Source organism: Varanus komodoensis, unplaced genomic scaffold (assembly GCF_004798865.1).
Source record: "Varanus komodoensis strain SLA01 unplaced genomic scaffold, ASM479886v1 scaffold16, whole genome shotgun sequence".
NCBI lineage: Eukaryota > Metazoa > Chordata > Lepidosauria > Squamata > Varanidae > Varanus > Varanus komodoensis.
Window position 1 is genome coordinate 853,809 of NW_025335468.1, and position 17,326 is coordinate 871,134.

A 17,326-nucleotide genomic window follows, 5' to 3' on the forward strand; every position below is an offset into this window, starting at 1 on the left:
ATCCCACCTTTCTCCCACTGTGGAACTCAAGGTAGCTACATGTGGTTCCCAGGTGGTCTCCCCTCCAAGCTCTGGCCAGCACCAGACCTGCTTAGCTTCAACTTGGTGGATACATTATGTGCCTTCTGACCATACTCTGGGCCATTCACCAGATTACCTCCCTGTTGCTCAGGAAGGTAGCAAGTGGAGCAACTGCAGGCCTAGCTAACTTCACTTCCAGTCCAGGCTTAACTTGTATGGAAATAAACCAAGAATTTAAAACTCACCAAAATTCTGGAGTTAAGTGTAAGGGGCTCCAACTTAGGACTGCAACGGGTTTGCTATCTGATCTTCCTATATAGCAGAGAATTTGAATCCTGCAAATGTCTAGGTCTTGGTAGGAATGATTGTAAATATAGCCCCTGAAAAGGCAGGAACCCTTCACTTTATTTATTATCTTGGGTTGCCTCCAGAGGAGCATCTTGCTTGCCATCAACCTGCTTCCAACATGAAATGTTATTGTGGCTGGAATGAGGGTGGGGGCATGAAGACAATGTGGTCACCTCCTCCTTCTAATCCTTCAATTTCCCTAGTGTTTCTTCTGTCTTTTCTTCTGTACCAGACAAAAACCAATCAAAGAGGAAAAGAATGACTTCTGATGTGTCACACTATAAGCTGTCTTCATGGAAGCAACTAGGACCTCTGCTGCTTTCATGGGCATTTTATGGATGGATCTAGGAAATGCCGGGCTGCTAGAGACGCCTTTATTTAGATGATCAGGGAACATTTCCCACAACCAAGCGGCCAGTCCAGTACAAAGGTTAAAGGGCTGAACGTGGACTGGAGATACTTGGGTTCATGTCCCCACCACCTAGCCTACTTCACAGGGTTGTTGTTTGCTGTCCTGAGCACCATGAGGAAAGGGCTCAATAGCAGTGTGAGAAAAAAGCCACGTGACAGCATTTGTGCAGAAGTGCCCACTAGAAGTCTCCCAGCATGTAGCTCCTTTGAAATTTAATGAATGAGCGAGAGTCTTGCTGCAGTGGGATGTTGCTGGTTCCCCCTTCCGTTTTTAATTAAAATAAATTAGGTTAAACATGCAGTACAGTTTTCCTGGCTGTTTAAACAGTATCTCAGGTTTTATGAAAATGTTACATTTATGAAAATTAATCAAATGTTAATAAAATGAACTATACCAACTAATAAAAACCAACGGTTTATGGAAAAGAGACGATTCACTGTATAAGTACTCCCCCATGGAAGGGATACAGCAGGGCAGCCTGAAGGCACCAAAATAAAAGGTCACATGATTGCTTGAGCTTGGAGGCAGGAGAGCGGCGGCGCTCAGGGTGGGGCTTCCTGCCGCTCCTTCACAGGCTGGCTGAGTGTTTCCACACTGCCGAGCTCCAGCAGGGCAGGGGGCGATCAGTCCCAAGGCTTTAAACATGCCATTCAAAATACGTAAAAGTCACAACACATGGTAGCTGGGTGGATGTGTGTCGCCTGTCATCAAGTATGTCATAGGCAATATTCCACAAATCAGCCTTTACCAACCTGGTGCCCAGCAATTGTGTGGGATCACAACTCCAAGCAACAACTGTCACAGACACTTGGGACATCTGTGCTTTCTAAACAACAGCTACTGTGGGGAGAACTATATTTCCCCGGTACAAAATACTGTGGTTTGAGTGTATGGATTTCTTAAAAACCCCCTCTAAATGGATGGCATTAGGTTCTAGGCATATTAGATAGAATATAGGACGGGCATATTAGGATAGAATTCCTCCTACAGTTACAGCCATTAGAGATGTGTGTGTCAATTACATTTTGATCCCTTTCTCAAGCTGGATTGCCACTATGGGAAAATTCAGATTTGAAAACTGATAAGAGCTTATATTTGTAGAGGTCATGGATGGATAAGGCAATTTTTACCTTGGACCAACTGGTGGGTGCAGTTGGTGAGCTTTTATGTTCTCAGTTTTAAGGGCAAATCACCATCTGTGGCTTATTGACAGTGCTCACGATTGCAGCACTTGTTAGTACCCAGGTCTAGCCCTGCTGCTCTTACATTTCAGCATATTCCTTGCGATTGGAAGCACTTATTCAATTTGCCATTCAGACAAATTGACCCATGATCAATGTTTATAAATACTTATTGGTGAAGAAAGACCAGCCTTAAACAGGAATGGCACAGGGAATTGGATGGTCTGTTTTGCCTAATCAATGGATCACTGCCTTGGCATCTGTGTCTGATGCATCTCTAGATCTCAGGCTGCATCTTACTCAGCAAAAGCATTTGCTTTGTGCCCATTGGATGTTGCAACATCTCTTTAATAAGGACTCCTCTAAGCCAGCCAATTGCTGGAGGTGTAATGTAGCTAATGCGTCTTTGAAGCATGTTTTGGCAATGCTCAATAGCTGGCCCATTTGAGGAACAGGTCATTATATGGATAAATTTTGTATTGGAACACCGCTTAATATCTATTGATATACATGCTCTTTTAAATCATCTAACTGCTTCCTGGAAGTTAATGCATGGTCAGTACAAATGGATTCTCTGTGCCCTTCTGACAGCTAAAAGACTTACATTATAATACTGGAAAGATAAACGCTCACCTCCTACAATGCAATGGATTGAAGACCTTTCAACACTTTCAACATTTGAACAGGTGGGGTATAGACAGATGCCACCTACAAATGAATCCTTATTTCAATATCTGGTATGCTTTTGTTGAAGCGTATGGATAGTTTTTAGAAACTGGTCTTCTTATCTCTCTCTCTCCCTCTTCCCCACTGCCTCTTTCCCCAGGCATGCATTGAAATCCATGTATTCAATACACCTATATAGCCATACTTTGCTTCCCCCGTTTTTCCCCCTTGTGGAAATTTTGTAATAAAAAATAAGCCAACAAGGGAAAGGAAAAGATCTTCTTTGCTCCAGCAAGATAGCCGCATCATGTGGCTCAGACCCAACTGCAGCCCTGCTACAGCACGTCCATATGAACATGGAATCTCATTTTACTTTCCCATTTTGAGCTCCTTAAAGTTCACAGCAGCTCAGAAAACCAGGTTATTCCCATGATAGTGGATGCGTAGCTACTTGCTTGGCAGTGGAGAAATTTAATAAACTGGTAGGATTCAGAATAAATGGGGAGTTTACATCTGATTTTATTTGAGGGATTAGCAAAACTGGAGAAAGGTGCTTGTTTCTACGGAATATAATGAATAGAGAAATAACATGGAGTGTGAAATATCAGAAAGAGATGGGATGAGGGGATCTCAAAATAAATTTCAGTATAAAAGGCATCCTTTAATCCAGTCATGCAAAAACCTACCTGAGACGGTCCTTTCTGCAGGATGTGCACATGCATGTGTGCGTGCGTGTGTGCGTGTGTATACACATGGCGGGTGTTTGGAAATGATCTCCTGTCTCTGAGAAGGTGCCAGCAGAGTCTGGGTAATGAAATCATCATGCCTCAGAGCACAAGCTGATGGTTGCATGCTCCATGCAAGAATCACCCTGCCCAGATAAAACCAGGCATATACGAGTATTTCAGGGAAATTTTTGCCTTTCTCTGAAGTGCTTGGCTACAGCTGGCACTGGCACCAAGATGCCACTCTTTTCCTCAGTGGCTTGATTCAAAATAGGAGAATGAAAAAGGAAGAAAATATTAATTCCTTATTTCTCAGTTGATAGTCTCTTCCTTCCATCCTTCTTTAAGAGCTTGCTTGCCGGCCTGATTTCCATTTCTATGTAGAAAGTGAGTGGAGGGACAAGCTTACTTTCCTTTGAAAGAACTGAGGAAGAAAAGAAAAATGTCCCAGGGAAGAGCTCTATAGCTGGAAATACCTCTGACTTCTTATGCTAAAAGTGGTCTCTAGAGCACCCTTGGGTGTGATTCCTTTGTTGTATGCATGTGTTTGTGTGTGATGGCTGTCAATCTATTGCCTCTCGATTGTTCTACTAATGAGCAGTTGGCCACCTAGAACATTTAGGGTCCTTCCTGCCCTCTGGGTGAGGGCAAGAAATCAGGAACTGCAGCAGGAACTTTGTGTGTGACTGCTAATGTGTGAGGGCAGGATCTCCAGTCACTGCCTCCTGAGAAGCCAGAGGGCAGAAACAAAGCCCGTGATGGTGGACCTCTGTGGCACACTTTGGTTGAAGGACATGCAGCTCACAGTATGCATCACATACATTACACATTATTTTTTCCTCAAACAAGGATCAGCCTGGGCAGGAAGGATGACCAGAAAGAGGGTGCTTAAGCTACTGGTCCCTTTTCACCCCGTCTCCCCAAATTGTTGTCTTGCCATGGAGAGGAGATGTATATTTCTCCCCTCTGTGGATGAAAAGGCAGCTTATAAAGAGTAATGCTGAGCTGGAAAAGGATTGGACTGGAAACTCTTCACCAGCCGTCCTTGCATACTATTCCTCAATTTGAGACTGCAGCCTACCCAAGACAATTTTCTTCTCAGGGTAGAAACAACCTTAACACGGAGCATTACAGCTTGAACCAGACCATATCCCAGTTTAATATTGTCAGAGTGTTTTTCACCGAACAGAAACTTTGCTGAGAATATTTTCCTCCGCTGCTCTTGGTTTAGCATGGGTGGTGTGCATGATGAGAGGGTGTCCTCTTCTCTTGCCTTTAAGTAAATTTGCAGAGCAGGGGTGGACATTATCACACAAATAGGTTTGCCACTATCCTCCGCCCCAGTTCATCACCTTTCCATCTGATTCTTTTCCAGCCCACCTTTTCGGATCAGCCATTAAACACTTTTCTCTGCTAGCCACCTGTTTTTCCCTTTTTTTCACTTGCCCTTTTCCCATCTGTTGCTCGGATTGGTCTCTCCCTATGTCGCTCCTGATCCTTTAATTACTGTTGTTGGAATAAAGCTCCCATCCCACTTTAATTGCTGGTGTTATGCCTCAAGCATTTGGCAGGGACTAGGGGGCATCATATAAATACCATTATTATTATTACAAACCAGCAATGTAATTAAGCTCCTGCTTGACTTCCCCCCCAAAAGCATGTTTCTGTGCAGTCTGTTCTACAGCCTATTCCAGCCAAGGGGCTTCTGAAGCCTCCATACTGTTAAACAGCTGGTTTGCCCAGGAAAAGAAAGGCCTCTCTTTTCCCCTGGGTTTCCCCTTTCAGCCTAGCCCATTGCACATGGCTATGACTTACCAGTTTGCGCTGACACCACTGGCAGATCCCACACAGGACAATGGTGACACTAAGGCTGATGGTGATGATGGCTGAGACCAGAACGACATCACGGGAAGGTGCCCCTGAGAAGAGAGGAGAAGAGAAGAGAAACCCACAGGTTAGCTGCTCAGATTTCAGGAAGAACTCCCTAGTGCTCCTGTAATACCTAGCCGGCTTCCCTTCTTTTCCTGACATCCATCTCCCAGCAGCCCTTGTAAACGGGAAAAAACGGCCCCCTGACAAGCAGGTTCCTGAGTATGCTGTCAACTGGCTTGCTGAGGCTCTTGGCTGCCTTGGCCTTGGTCTGGTTCCACCGGATTGCAAACTGGTCTGTGATCCATTTCCCCAGCGCTTCCCATGGCTTTCCTCCCGATCCAGCTAAAGCACACTTATCCTGGTTTTCCCCATTAAACGTGGTGGGAAGCAAATGCACACGGTTTACCAAATAATCCTCCAGTGCTTTGCTCTAAACCAACTCTTGAGCAAACCCTGGGGAAGAGTTGAAACCACGATTGATTCCTGTCTGTTTCAGTGGCGGGCGAGACCTCAAGCTCCCTATTCCGCTGCCTCAGCTGGTAATGTAGAGATTCAGCGTGTGTCCCTAACTTGTGCAGGGCAAGCCTTATTGCAAAGCAGCACTCAAAGCCACAGAATATAATTAGTGTGCTTTATGATTTCATAACGCTGCAGCTGCACGACTCTCCATAGAACAATTATCACAGCACTAGAATGTTGCCTATTTTTGAAAGTATAGATCCAGCAATTGTTGAACCGCTCTGCTCTCAGAAGCCAAAAAAGGTGAGGCAAGTGAAAAAGAGCATGGAGGTTTATTATGTGATGGGGCCTGTAATCAGCAGTCATTTGTTGTCTAGAGCAACTTTCCCCAACCTGGTGCTCTCCAGATGTTCAGGACCACAGGTTCTAGCATTCCTGACAACTGGCTAGATGGCTTGGGTGGATGGGAGTTGAAGTCCAAAATATCTGGAGGGCAACAGGTTGTGGAAGGCCCAACTAGAATTTAAATAATGGAGACCCTAGTTAGAGCTCAAGATAACTGATTCAAGTGCAGAAATGGTGGCCTTGACCTGGAAAAGCTGTGGTAAATTTAGGGAATGCTTCAATGGGGTGGTTTTTGGTTGGTCTACAGACCTTATAAGGGCCATCATGAGATGGCAAGTTCAGTCGGTTAGCTTCCCAGGATGGATGTGCATTCAAATAGCAAAGGACTCTGGGACTTAGCCTAACATTAATTCACCACAGGCATATAGGCTCTTCCACTAAAAGCTGTACGATTGATTCATCTCCATCTCTCACTGTAGAATGTGGCATCAGAATGCTTTTTCACTAGAGGGTATCCTGTGTGTGCTGAAGAAAGCACGGTGTTACGTGAATGTTTATTCTTCCATTAACATGCACACCGCAGTTGTAAAACACATCTTGAGTGAGCCCACATTCAGCACAGAAAAACACATGGAAGGTAACTGATGAGCCACAAATTTAGAGAGGCACCAAGAGGTGCTAGGAAACAGTTTGTTGTCAAGAGATGCTAAAGTCCAGTGATTTTCAGCTTAAGACCCATGTTCAAAGGCAACTTGCTGCATCCATTTCTGTCACCAGATAATGTTTTTTGTTGCCTCCTAGACTGAACCTAGGAATAACACACACTGAATAAATTAAATTGTCCTTGCAAAAGACTTTTTAATGCAAAATATGTTCTAAAATACTCACATACTGCTCCCCATTTTAAAATCCTGAAACAGTTTCCAGCAAAAACTATAAAATTCTAATCTAAACCAATTCATCATCATGAGATCACAATGACATTCAGGCATGTTAATGGTTGGGAAAAGTCATGGTAAGTAAATAATTTTCTAATATTCATCAACAGCACAGGTTCATCAGAGCCTGATGGACTGAGGAGCATGTTATTTTCCAGAAGGAAGGTACTACCACTAAGAAGGCCTGTTGCCATCTTGCTGCCAGATGGGACTCTGCAACCTGTGAGATGGACAGCACCACCTCCCTGAAAGATCACAGTAGTTAACAGGGCTGGTCCCAGGTGGCTTAGGGCTTTATGTGCCAGAAATGATAAGCTGGGTACCAAAGTGGCAGCCAGGGCAGCTCTTTCAGCACAGGTGCTACGTGAGCATGGCAGGGCACCTCTCCAAACAGCCTCACTGCAGCATTCTGCACGAGCTGATCTCCCTGAACCAGCCTCAAGGGCAACCCCACACAGAGGGCACTGCAATTGTCCAGCCTTGCGGTTTCTGATGCAAGGATGAGAATGATTCAGCTACAGTATATACAGTGCGATAACAAAGGATCTGTTCGTGTTCTCTCTCTTCTCTTTCTCCCATGCATAGGGATGATCAGAGACAGTGGAGGAGAAGAGGGAATTTCTGCAGAAGTGGCTTTTCTTGTCACAGCATGATGAGCAACACTTATCAACATTCCCTCTCTTCTGTGCAACTACTAAAGGTACAAGAGGTTCTCCTTTGATATCTGGCCTCTTTCCACTGTTTCTGGTCTCAACAAGCAAAAGAAATGAAAAATAGATCAGTTGAAGGGACCAAGGAAAAACCTGTCCATGGCAGTGTGAAAAAATGACAACAATAACAACAACTGGGGACTCCCCATGCAAAGAAGGTGAGGTCTACCACAGAAACCAGGTCAGGAGCCATGAAGCCATGCTGTGATTATCATCATCATCTTCATCTAGCATCTACATCTCACCTTTTTCCTCTTGTGAGGAACTCAAAGTGTCTTATACAGTTGTCCTGTGTTCCATTTTTATCCTTAGCACAACAACCCTGTGAGGTAGGTTAGGCTGAGAGTCCATGACCCCCCACTCTGCTGCAAAGGGTCAGACAGTAATGAAATGAGGGTGTGCCTGCGGCACTCTCCCTTGCTTTTGTAGGGTCTGAGAACAAAAAAAGCAAGCAAGTGGAATTGGTAGGTAACTCAGTACTTCTGCCATCAAGCTTGTACCAACACAGAATACTATGGAAGATGTAGGCCATCCAGACAATACAGCAGCACAATGGATGATGAAATTCAATAGATTGAAATTCAAGGCAACACACACTGAAAGGAATGGTTTGAACCACTGTGACACAGGAGTTTGTTCTAAATTAACAGTAACATCTCATGGAAAAGTCTGAAAGCTTTTTATGAAAAACTCGATGGATTATTATTGTTATGATGGCACATAAGGAGGTGTGTGGGCCGGGAGCAGAAGGGTAAACCAAGACTGATATTAAATGTTACAGTGCAACTGTATATATCAGTGATGATGCTCACGTAGAATGCTGTGTTCAGTTCTCTCCATTCACGCAGCTATCTTGAACTAATCAATAGAATATGTAATCTAAATACGCTGCGGTGATGAAGAGATTCAAGGACTGCCTGTGAATGCTGCATCAAAGCAACCCATCAAATGGATCCTGATTTAGCAGTTCTTTCCAATATGAATAAATAAAATGGAGATTTTGGATCAACAGTACACCTTTTGAAGCAGCTTTATACCAGAGGTTATACTCGATGTTTTTCTTCTAGAAGAGGAGCTCTCATAGTTTCAGGGAGGCCCAAACTGTGAAAAAGCAGACTGACTTGACAACTTGGTTCACATGTCATGCTAGGCCATGGTGGGTTACCATGGGTGGTTGCCAGGTAGCTTAGCATGATATCTGAAAATAGTGGGCCTTTTCTGTTATGAGCTGGATTTTTTAATTTTTTAATTTTGCTAACAATCCATTATAAAAACCCACTGCTTGTAGCAGAGATGTTTAGGGTGATTTGTCTTGATGTCCAAGCCCCGCAGAAGCTATCCAGCATTGCTTGTTTAAAATAGCAAGAGACCTGCTCCTTGCAACATCACTAAGAATCTCCAATTAGTATAGCCAGGTTCAGACAACATGATAACCCATGTTTCAACAACAACCCACATTCAACCCACAGTCAGTCCTTGACTAATAAGTGTCATCTTGTCCAAAACCAGTTAACTACATTTTCCAATGACATCGATCAATTCAGTCCTTCATGTGGTCACCTCCCTTGACAGTGACACCTTCCCCCACACACTTTTGGGAAGATTTACATAAATTTAACATAACCTTCTTGACTTTAGGGGAAATGTGTGGGACTCTAACCTACTTTATTCATTTATTTATAACACAAATCTCCCTGAAAATTCTTTTAAATAATGTTCAATCGGTACAAATCTCCCCAAAGGTGAAAAAACTAGTGTTAAATTTGCTAAATCACCTTTATGATGAAGAAAAAAAATTCTATTAAAAATCCTCTACCCTAGTAATGATTACAAATGCACTCATTAGCAGAATACACTGCTGGAGTTGTGCTACAAAGGCCCATGAGATATGTGCCAGGAGAAGAATCAAGCCATGGGATGGAATGCGGGAACTAAACCACAGTAAACTGTGGAGAGCCCGATTGTCTGCTGGGAGCAACGTGGTTCAGCAAGTGAACAGCCAATTCACCAAAGCTTATTTTCAGGGTGGCTGATTGGGGCATGTAAACTTGCTTTCTTCATCCTTGCTGTTGCTAAGCTCAGAAAGCTCTTGTGATAAAAGTAAGCACACACTGCCATGGGCAAATTGCTGAAATTTCTCAGATGTCAAACAGAACTATTTGAAGTAAGTGAATTCTGGTTGGTTTATTGACAGATGTGGTAAATAACAAGTTGTCATTTTTTAAAGGAAGATATCCATTGGCTCCTTTTCCCAAGGCACTGTGCTAATCCAATAATGTTTCTTTTATTTCATTCATTCAATCATTTTTATACCACCCAATAGCCAAGTCTCTCTGGGCAGTTAACAAAAGTTAAAATTAAACAAAAGTTAAAAAGACACAGACACCAAAATTAATTTAAAAGAACAAATTCATACTTGTAATTGCAATTGCTCTTATTCCATACAGAAGCAGAGCATCTATTACCATCTCATCAAGGAGCTAAACTGCAGAGAAAGACTGAACTGAATATCCGTCTTCTGAAACCTCTCCCTCTCTCCTGCCCCTACCTTACCTGAGGAAGAATTTTGTGCAACCTCATAATCTGCCTGCTGCTTTGTGAAGATAAGTTGGCTCGAAGAAAGTTATTCTGTTAAAGATTCCCTGAAATTTTGCTATATCCCAACTCTTATATTTTGTACTCAACAAAAGGCAGGGTTCCTAGACCAGTTTATCCATTACTACTGTAGCACTGTAGTCCTGGGGGGACGGGGGACCTTTTTTCCTGAGGAATCAGCACCCTGTTGCCTTGGTAATACATGGAAGCTGAGATCACATTGCATAGTGCTAATCAGATGTTACATCCCACATCCCACAAACTCTTGTTTGGCTGCCGATTCTGGTGTGGGAAGCAATGACATAATTTGGGCAATGCTATGGGATCTGAACCTTGAATGCTACCTAAGTGACATGGAGCAGAGCTATAGGATGCCATTTCCAGCACCTCCAGAGTTGTTGTAGTAACAAATGGACTGACTTCCTGAAAGTGTGGGATCAGGGGAATAGGTTCCTCCAGCATATGACTGAGCATTTGAATGCCATAAAGAACACATTGCTAGGAAGGTGAAATAGGCAGAGGATGGCATTAGAAACAGCTAAACACAATAATCTCTTCCTATGAACAGGGAAGGGAACAATTATGATTATTTAGCTTATAAAAAACAAAGCTGAATAAGAAGGACAGAGGAGGGATCTGAAGAGGAACGCATACCACAGCCAGAGAAAATTGGGCGCTCCAACATAAGGTATTCTGCTGAAATGAGCAAGAAGATGCCCACTTAAGTGTAAAGACGACAAATGTGTGGTTAACCGAAGAAAATATCTCCATGCCTACCATGTCATGAACCTGTGGAGAAACCCCTGGCGATCAGAAAACACCGAGCAGGGTAAGATTTGAACTAACTCACACATAACTGACAAAAACAACAGTTGAGAGAAAGAGGGAGAGAGAAAGATTGAAATCCCCCCACCTTTCTTATTCAGTGTCTTTGAGAATCTTCAAGTATTATTTTTATAAATGTGCAAGCTAGTTTGAATCTAACTCCACATCAATATTTTCTGAGATAGAGAAATGGAAATGCCTCTCTCATCATTTTTCTGTCTTTCTACTGTTTTCTGTTCACTGTCCAGTTCATCCTCTATTAGGGTAATTGCTGTGGCCACAGTACTTACTCCTGCTATAATGGAGTGGCATCCTGCTCGAATTTGGCTCACTAGTTTGCTTATTAGTCATGGTGTCTTCTCCTGAATTGGGGTTGGAGGAGCCTTTCTGAAGCAGCTCCATCATGCTGGCTTCACTACTGCATCATTAAAAATGAACCTCAGTCACAAATCCCATTTTAGACTGTTCGGCATCTTGCCCCCACCGCCCTGAATTTTAAGCAACATAAAAATGATAATCTTCATCCGGTTCAATTGTGCATTGTGAAATGACACAACCTTCAGTTTCTCAGTGGGGGAGGGTGGCTGTTTGACTTTGCCACAGGATGGGTAACTGTCCCGTTTTCTGAGAAATAAACAGGGGCATTATATACTGGAGTTGTGAAGAAAAAATGAGTTAAAAAAATTAAAGGGAAAAAGAGAAGGAAGAGATTAGGGTTAGGGGGGGCAATGCAAAGGGTCAGGGACAACCTTGCAGAGGTTGACTTCTAAAGTATACATATAATATCATATACATACAAAGACACACAAAATAAAATGTTTTGAACATTCCCCAAGGGACACGCAACAAGGTGCAGCATAGCTTCAATTTCCCAGTTGCATTCACTAATACAACTCAGATGAGGCTAAGCAAATAACTCCACTGGATCAGACCAAAGGCCTATTTCATAAGGGTGTGCACCAGATTTGGACAAATCCCAGATCCCAAGCTGGAACGGACTGTCGTGCACCAACTGGAATTCATCCAAAGCGAATCAAAGATCTGTCAAATTGCCTAAAGTGAGTCTAGGACTAGGTCCTCATGAAGCTTTGGGAGCAATTTGGAGAAACACCCACAGCAGAGTTACACAGTTGCAGTGAAATGGGAGATGCCAAGCCCCAAGTACTTGGCCAGCTCAGAGACCTTCACTGGGATGCAAAGAGAGCTTTGCAGATGGATCAGGAACCTGAAAGGTGGGGCTGCTGATTGCCGGAGCTGTGCAAGCGCAGTCCCCCAAACCAACCTGCCTACAACTCCTTTGCAGACTCAGTACACAAATGCCTTTGGTCCAGAGACATGCAGGATGCTGTGGGGAGGGAGAGCAGGGTATGATTCTCACAGATGTCGCACCCCCCAGTTCTGTTGAAAGTCACAGAAAAAAATAAAAAAATTCCTTCCCCAGCCTCCACTTTAGCCCTAGCTGTGATGCAAGCAAGTGCCTGCCTAGGACTACTGTGTCTTCAAGAATGGATACATTTTCTTCTAGGCACACCTCATAAAGTAAATGCCAAGGCTGAAAGAACGGTTTGTGATTTTATGACTGGCAGCTGTACTTTCCAACCTGGAAATAACTTCATCAGTCTCTCTCATTCTCTCTCTCACCCCCACAGTAACTGGAAGGACTGAGGAAGAGCTGTAAAATGAACGCACTGGAGGTTAACTGAACTTACCCAGAGTTTCTGCTGCATTTTGTGACTGTGAGTGCTTCCCTATTGGAGGGTTCTAGAACTGCTCATTAAAAGACATTATGCAGTTATGCCAACTTTTCTTTCCTGACTGATTTTTCACAGTAAGAAAAAAGGTGTAAGAAACAGTGGGAAATATGAGAAGGGGGAAATGAGCAAAGCCATGTGATGTAACCTTTGGTGATAAGATGATGTGAATAAAGCCGGTTGATGGAGTGCTAAAAGCCTCATCTGGAGAGCAGGGCACCACCTTCCTGCCAACGGGTAAACCTGCCTGCAGCTTATAAAGGGGGCACAGACAACTTCCAGGCAGCCGGGGTGTAGCTGGGAGCGAACAGAGAAGACCTCCATCTGCTGCTCCCCTTTCCACTGCTTAGTGCTGAGCTAGCCTTCTCTTTCTGAAAGAAAGGACACCCCTCTTCCTACGTACCTAAAAGGATACAGGTAGTGTGTGTGTTGCGTGGGGGGAACTCAGAGATTTACAAGCAGAGTTTTATGGTTGCATTCCTGTAATATTGTGTGATGTGTGATGTAGTCACAGAACAAACAACTCCACAAATTACACATAAAAGGGAGAGAATTCTTTTTCCGAGCCCAAACTTTAAAGGCTTTTTGTGCACTATATAGCATGCAGGAGCCTGACGTATACATACGCCTTTTCTCAGAAAAGAGTAATCTGGCTTCTTCAAGGATAAAGCACCTAAAGTTTCAGTGCTGTCAGCTGATAGAGAACAAAACATACTAACAACTCATCGCTCCTTGACTTCTGCAATCTACTGAAATTTTAGATTTACACTGGTGACACTTCTATGATATAAGCATAGCAACTGCCTATGAAAAGGGGTGAGCTAATCCTTTTTTAGTCACCCCCAAAAAGCAACGAGTACAACTTTCTCTCCCCTCCCCATATACTTAAGCATATGAAAGCCTGTAGGCTTATTCCTTTGCAGCATTATTTTCATGCAAAATACTCCAAATATATAGAGTATATTCCAAATATATAGAGTATAAATACTCCAAATATATAGAGTATATCACCCCCACATTTTGGCAACCCTAGGAGTGAGTGCCCACCAAAATGCCCTGCCTTCACATCCCTGCTCAGCTCTTGTAAGCTCCAGGCCGTGGCTTCCTTGATGGAATCACTCCATTTCATCGTTGGTGTTTTCCTTCTGCCTTTGACTTTCCCTAGCATTATTGTCATTGCTGTCTTCTCCAGTGAGTCTTGCCTTCTCATGATGTACCTGACGTAGGACAGCCTCGGCTTCATCATTCTTGTGTCCAAGGAAAGTTCTGGCTTGATTCGATCTAGGACCCACTTTTTGTCTTTCTGTCAGTCCAGGGTATTCACAAAGTTCTTCCCCAGCATCATGTTTCCAGTGCATCCATTTTCACCCCCTTTTCCACACCATGCATAATTCTATGCACCTTTATCATGCCTTCCCCAGCTTGCCTTGTTTTCTAAGATAAAAACCCCAAATGTGTTTCCTCGTAAAGGAGCTGCCCCAGCCTCCAACCATATTTGTTGCTCTTCTCTTCATATTTTTGAGCCTTATGTATCTTTTCAGGGTCCTTAGCAGCAAAATAATGCAGTTTAAATGCTGGGAAAAAGTGATTTTTCCACAATGTAACAGCTGCACCACCTTTGGAAAAGACATCTGGATCCCCGAAACAAAGGAACATTTATTGCACAGTAAAACAATAGCTTGGAAAGGCCCTTGGGTGCCCCTGTTTGAAAGCTTTTTGGAATGAATCATCTTCGCTTACTCAAGAGCCTGGGTTTCCTGAAGCCTTCTATTATCTACCAGATTGTTCAGTATTAAAAACATTTGACAAAACAGTACATGAAAGACATGCAAAACAAATGTGAGGTTTTCCACCATACAACTGTTCTTCAGATTAGAACAATCACAATATTAACATGTAGCTTTTAATGTTTTAAGGATGGTTAATTGCTTGGGTATACATGTTAGCTGGCATAGAAGATATTGAAAGTCAAGGAAAATGTGCAACTTAAGTTTAATTTGCAATTTTCATGAGTTTCTTCCTACATTATATTTACCTTACATAATATGGGGAGAAAGAGTGGTTAGTGAAATACAAAGTTAGTGTTCATTTTGCCACCAGGTACACACCCTACTTCAGATGGAAAAAGGGCAGAAGCTTGGAAGCAAAATATTTGATGATTGGACTTGTATTCTTTTCAGTCATTGGCAGCCTTCCCTTTCAATACATTTCTTAAGTCTTTGGAATATCCACTCCCTATTTTAAATCTCCAAGGGAGAATTTGTATGTGTGTCTGTTCAGAAACCATCTTCAACTCAGTAGTATTCACTTGTGACGCTAGATAAATAATACTCAATATGTGTTAATAATTCATCTGTGTAATAATTATGTATTAATAATTAAGCTTGATATATTACACTTGGAGCTGAGATGCCCTCAGAGTAATCCCGTGGCCCAATTCTCCACACACCTACAATGCTTTTACAAACAGAGTTGGTCGTGCCTGTGTGGGTCTATCAAGGCTGATCAACAAAGGCAGGATGCTGCCACTTTCAAACTCAGCCCTGGAATGACCTTTCCACACTTAAGAGACCTGGTGGCTGGCCTTTACTGAAGACATGCATGTAGTAAACTTAATTCGGTACAATGCACGATGGGCTGTCAATCCCTTGCTGGGCTTCCCCACGCCCTCAAGAAACAGCCACGGAAAATCATCTCTCGTACTTGTTTTACTACATAATACTGCAGAGGAGGAAGACATAAGCATGAAAGAAGAGCTGTGCAGGATCAGGCCAAGGCCTTTCTAGTCCAGCTTCTGGCTTCTTATAGCAGCTAATAAGATGTCTATGTGAAACCTACAAGATAGGAGGGCAAATATTCTTCACCATCATTTCTCAGTGACTGGTATTCAGAAGCATACCGTCTCTGGTCCTAGAGGTAGCATTTAGTCATCGTGATTAGCAGCCACATCTGCATGAGTTTTCTTAATCCCCTTTAAAAGGCAACTAAGTTGGCAGCTGTTCCCAACTCTTGTGGTAACAAATCACATACTTTAAGTATGTATGGTTCTGCTATACGTTCCTCTTAGGCCTGCCTCCAGCCTAAACCAAGCAGGCTGCATATTTGTGTTTCATCTAGAGCAGACCCTACTACTGGCCTTAGTACACCTGTAGGAACACCTGCTCCCAGGCACACTCTTCTTCCTCGCCTCATGTGCACATGGGTGGTGTGATCAGTGGCTAGAGTTGTGCAATGTTATAGCTGTGGAATATTTTTTCCCGAAAAAAAAAAAAGCTGAGTGGCCAGGCCTCCCAAGAGGTAACTGGTGAAATATGGGTTAGAAAATAATGACTTACATATTTTAATCAGTTGTATTGCAATGCTTTTTGGACTATTGATTTGACCCCCTCAGCCACTCACACTCCCAAAGTTAGTGTTATTATTTGTGCTTTTATTCTTTTACTATATGCCACTATAGAATATTTCACAGAAACACAGTAGTACAAAAATGTTAATAAAGAATAGGAATGTTTTCCATAGAGAATGTTCAGAAAAAATTATACTTGGCCAATGCAAAACTAAAGCTTTTGTAGATCTGTGCACCCTTTTAATAGGGGTTTTCCCTCTTTACTATTCACTCCCCTAAAAAATACTGTATCTAAGTAGGTGGTAATAAACTCCACTAGCAAGCAAGAGTCTTTTGAGTAATGCAAGTCAAATCAATTAATCTGAAACAAAAGAAGGAAAAGAGATTAGAGCATTTCCTTACTAGAGTTGTATTCTGCTTCCCATTCCTCCAAGTATTCTCAGAGCAACTTGGTGAAGTAGATTGCCCTGACAGATGGTATCTGGTTCAAAGTTGCTTTCCCATGGAATTTCATAGCAGTATAGAGATTAGAATCAAAGTCTTCCTGGTGCAATTCTGACACGCCACTCGCTGTATCTTACTGGTTCTCACAAATCCAGACGAATGAATACAAAAATAAATGCAAAGATAGTATGATTAAGCTGTCTTGTACTGCATTAGACAGCTGGCCTGTCTAGCTCAGAGGCACTGTGTGCACCAACTAGCAACAGAACTACACACTTTTCAGGGAAAAGTTATCCCCAGCTGTACCTGAAATTGCTAGGAATTACGGGACTTGCAGCCCAGCTCATCTGGAGTGCACCAGGTTGCAAGGGAGGCTGATCCAAAGAACTTTTAGTGACCATTTCAAACTGTACAGCAGGATTAGGTACGGGCCATTGTGAAGACTGGCAGGGCAACAGATGTTACATTGCCTTGTTAGTCACCCTTTTACTTTGGTCCCGAATGCCTTCTGAACTCTGTGACAAATAAACATTGGTGCAGCTGCTTGTAGCCTGTGTTTGCATGAGCTGCAATAGGGGTTAGCTTTGAAGGGACAGCTGGATGGTAGAATGACAAGGTGCTAAGCAGCTCCTGTATCTTTTCAATGATACAAGAGAGAATCACAGCAGGCCACATGAGAAGCTGAACC

The 17,326-nt window shown here is 42.9% G+C and overlaps 1 protein-coding gene across 4 annotated transcripts in view; it reads right to left on the reverse strand.

Moving 5' to 3' along the window:
- Nucleotides 1–17,326, reverse strand: part of SYT7 (synaptotagmin 7) — a 228,636-nt gene that overhangs the window by 98,237 nt on the left and 113,073 nt on the right. For 3 of the 4 annotated variants that reach the window (XM_044425698.1, XM_044425695.1, XM_044425697.1), the window contains exon 1: nt 5,169–5,518. In XM_044425698.1, coding sequence (XP_044281633.1) covers nt 5,169–5,384 — 216 coding nt within the window. In that variant the 5' untranslated portion in view covers nt 5,385–5,518. Of the gene's footprint in view, nt 1–5,168; nt 5,519–17,326 lie in introns of those variants that run through there. The other variant, XM_044425696.1, reaches the window with a different exon arrangement.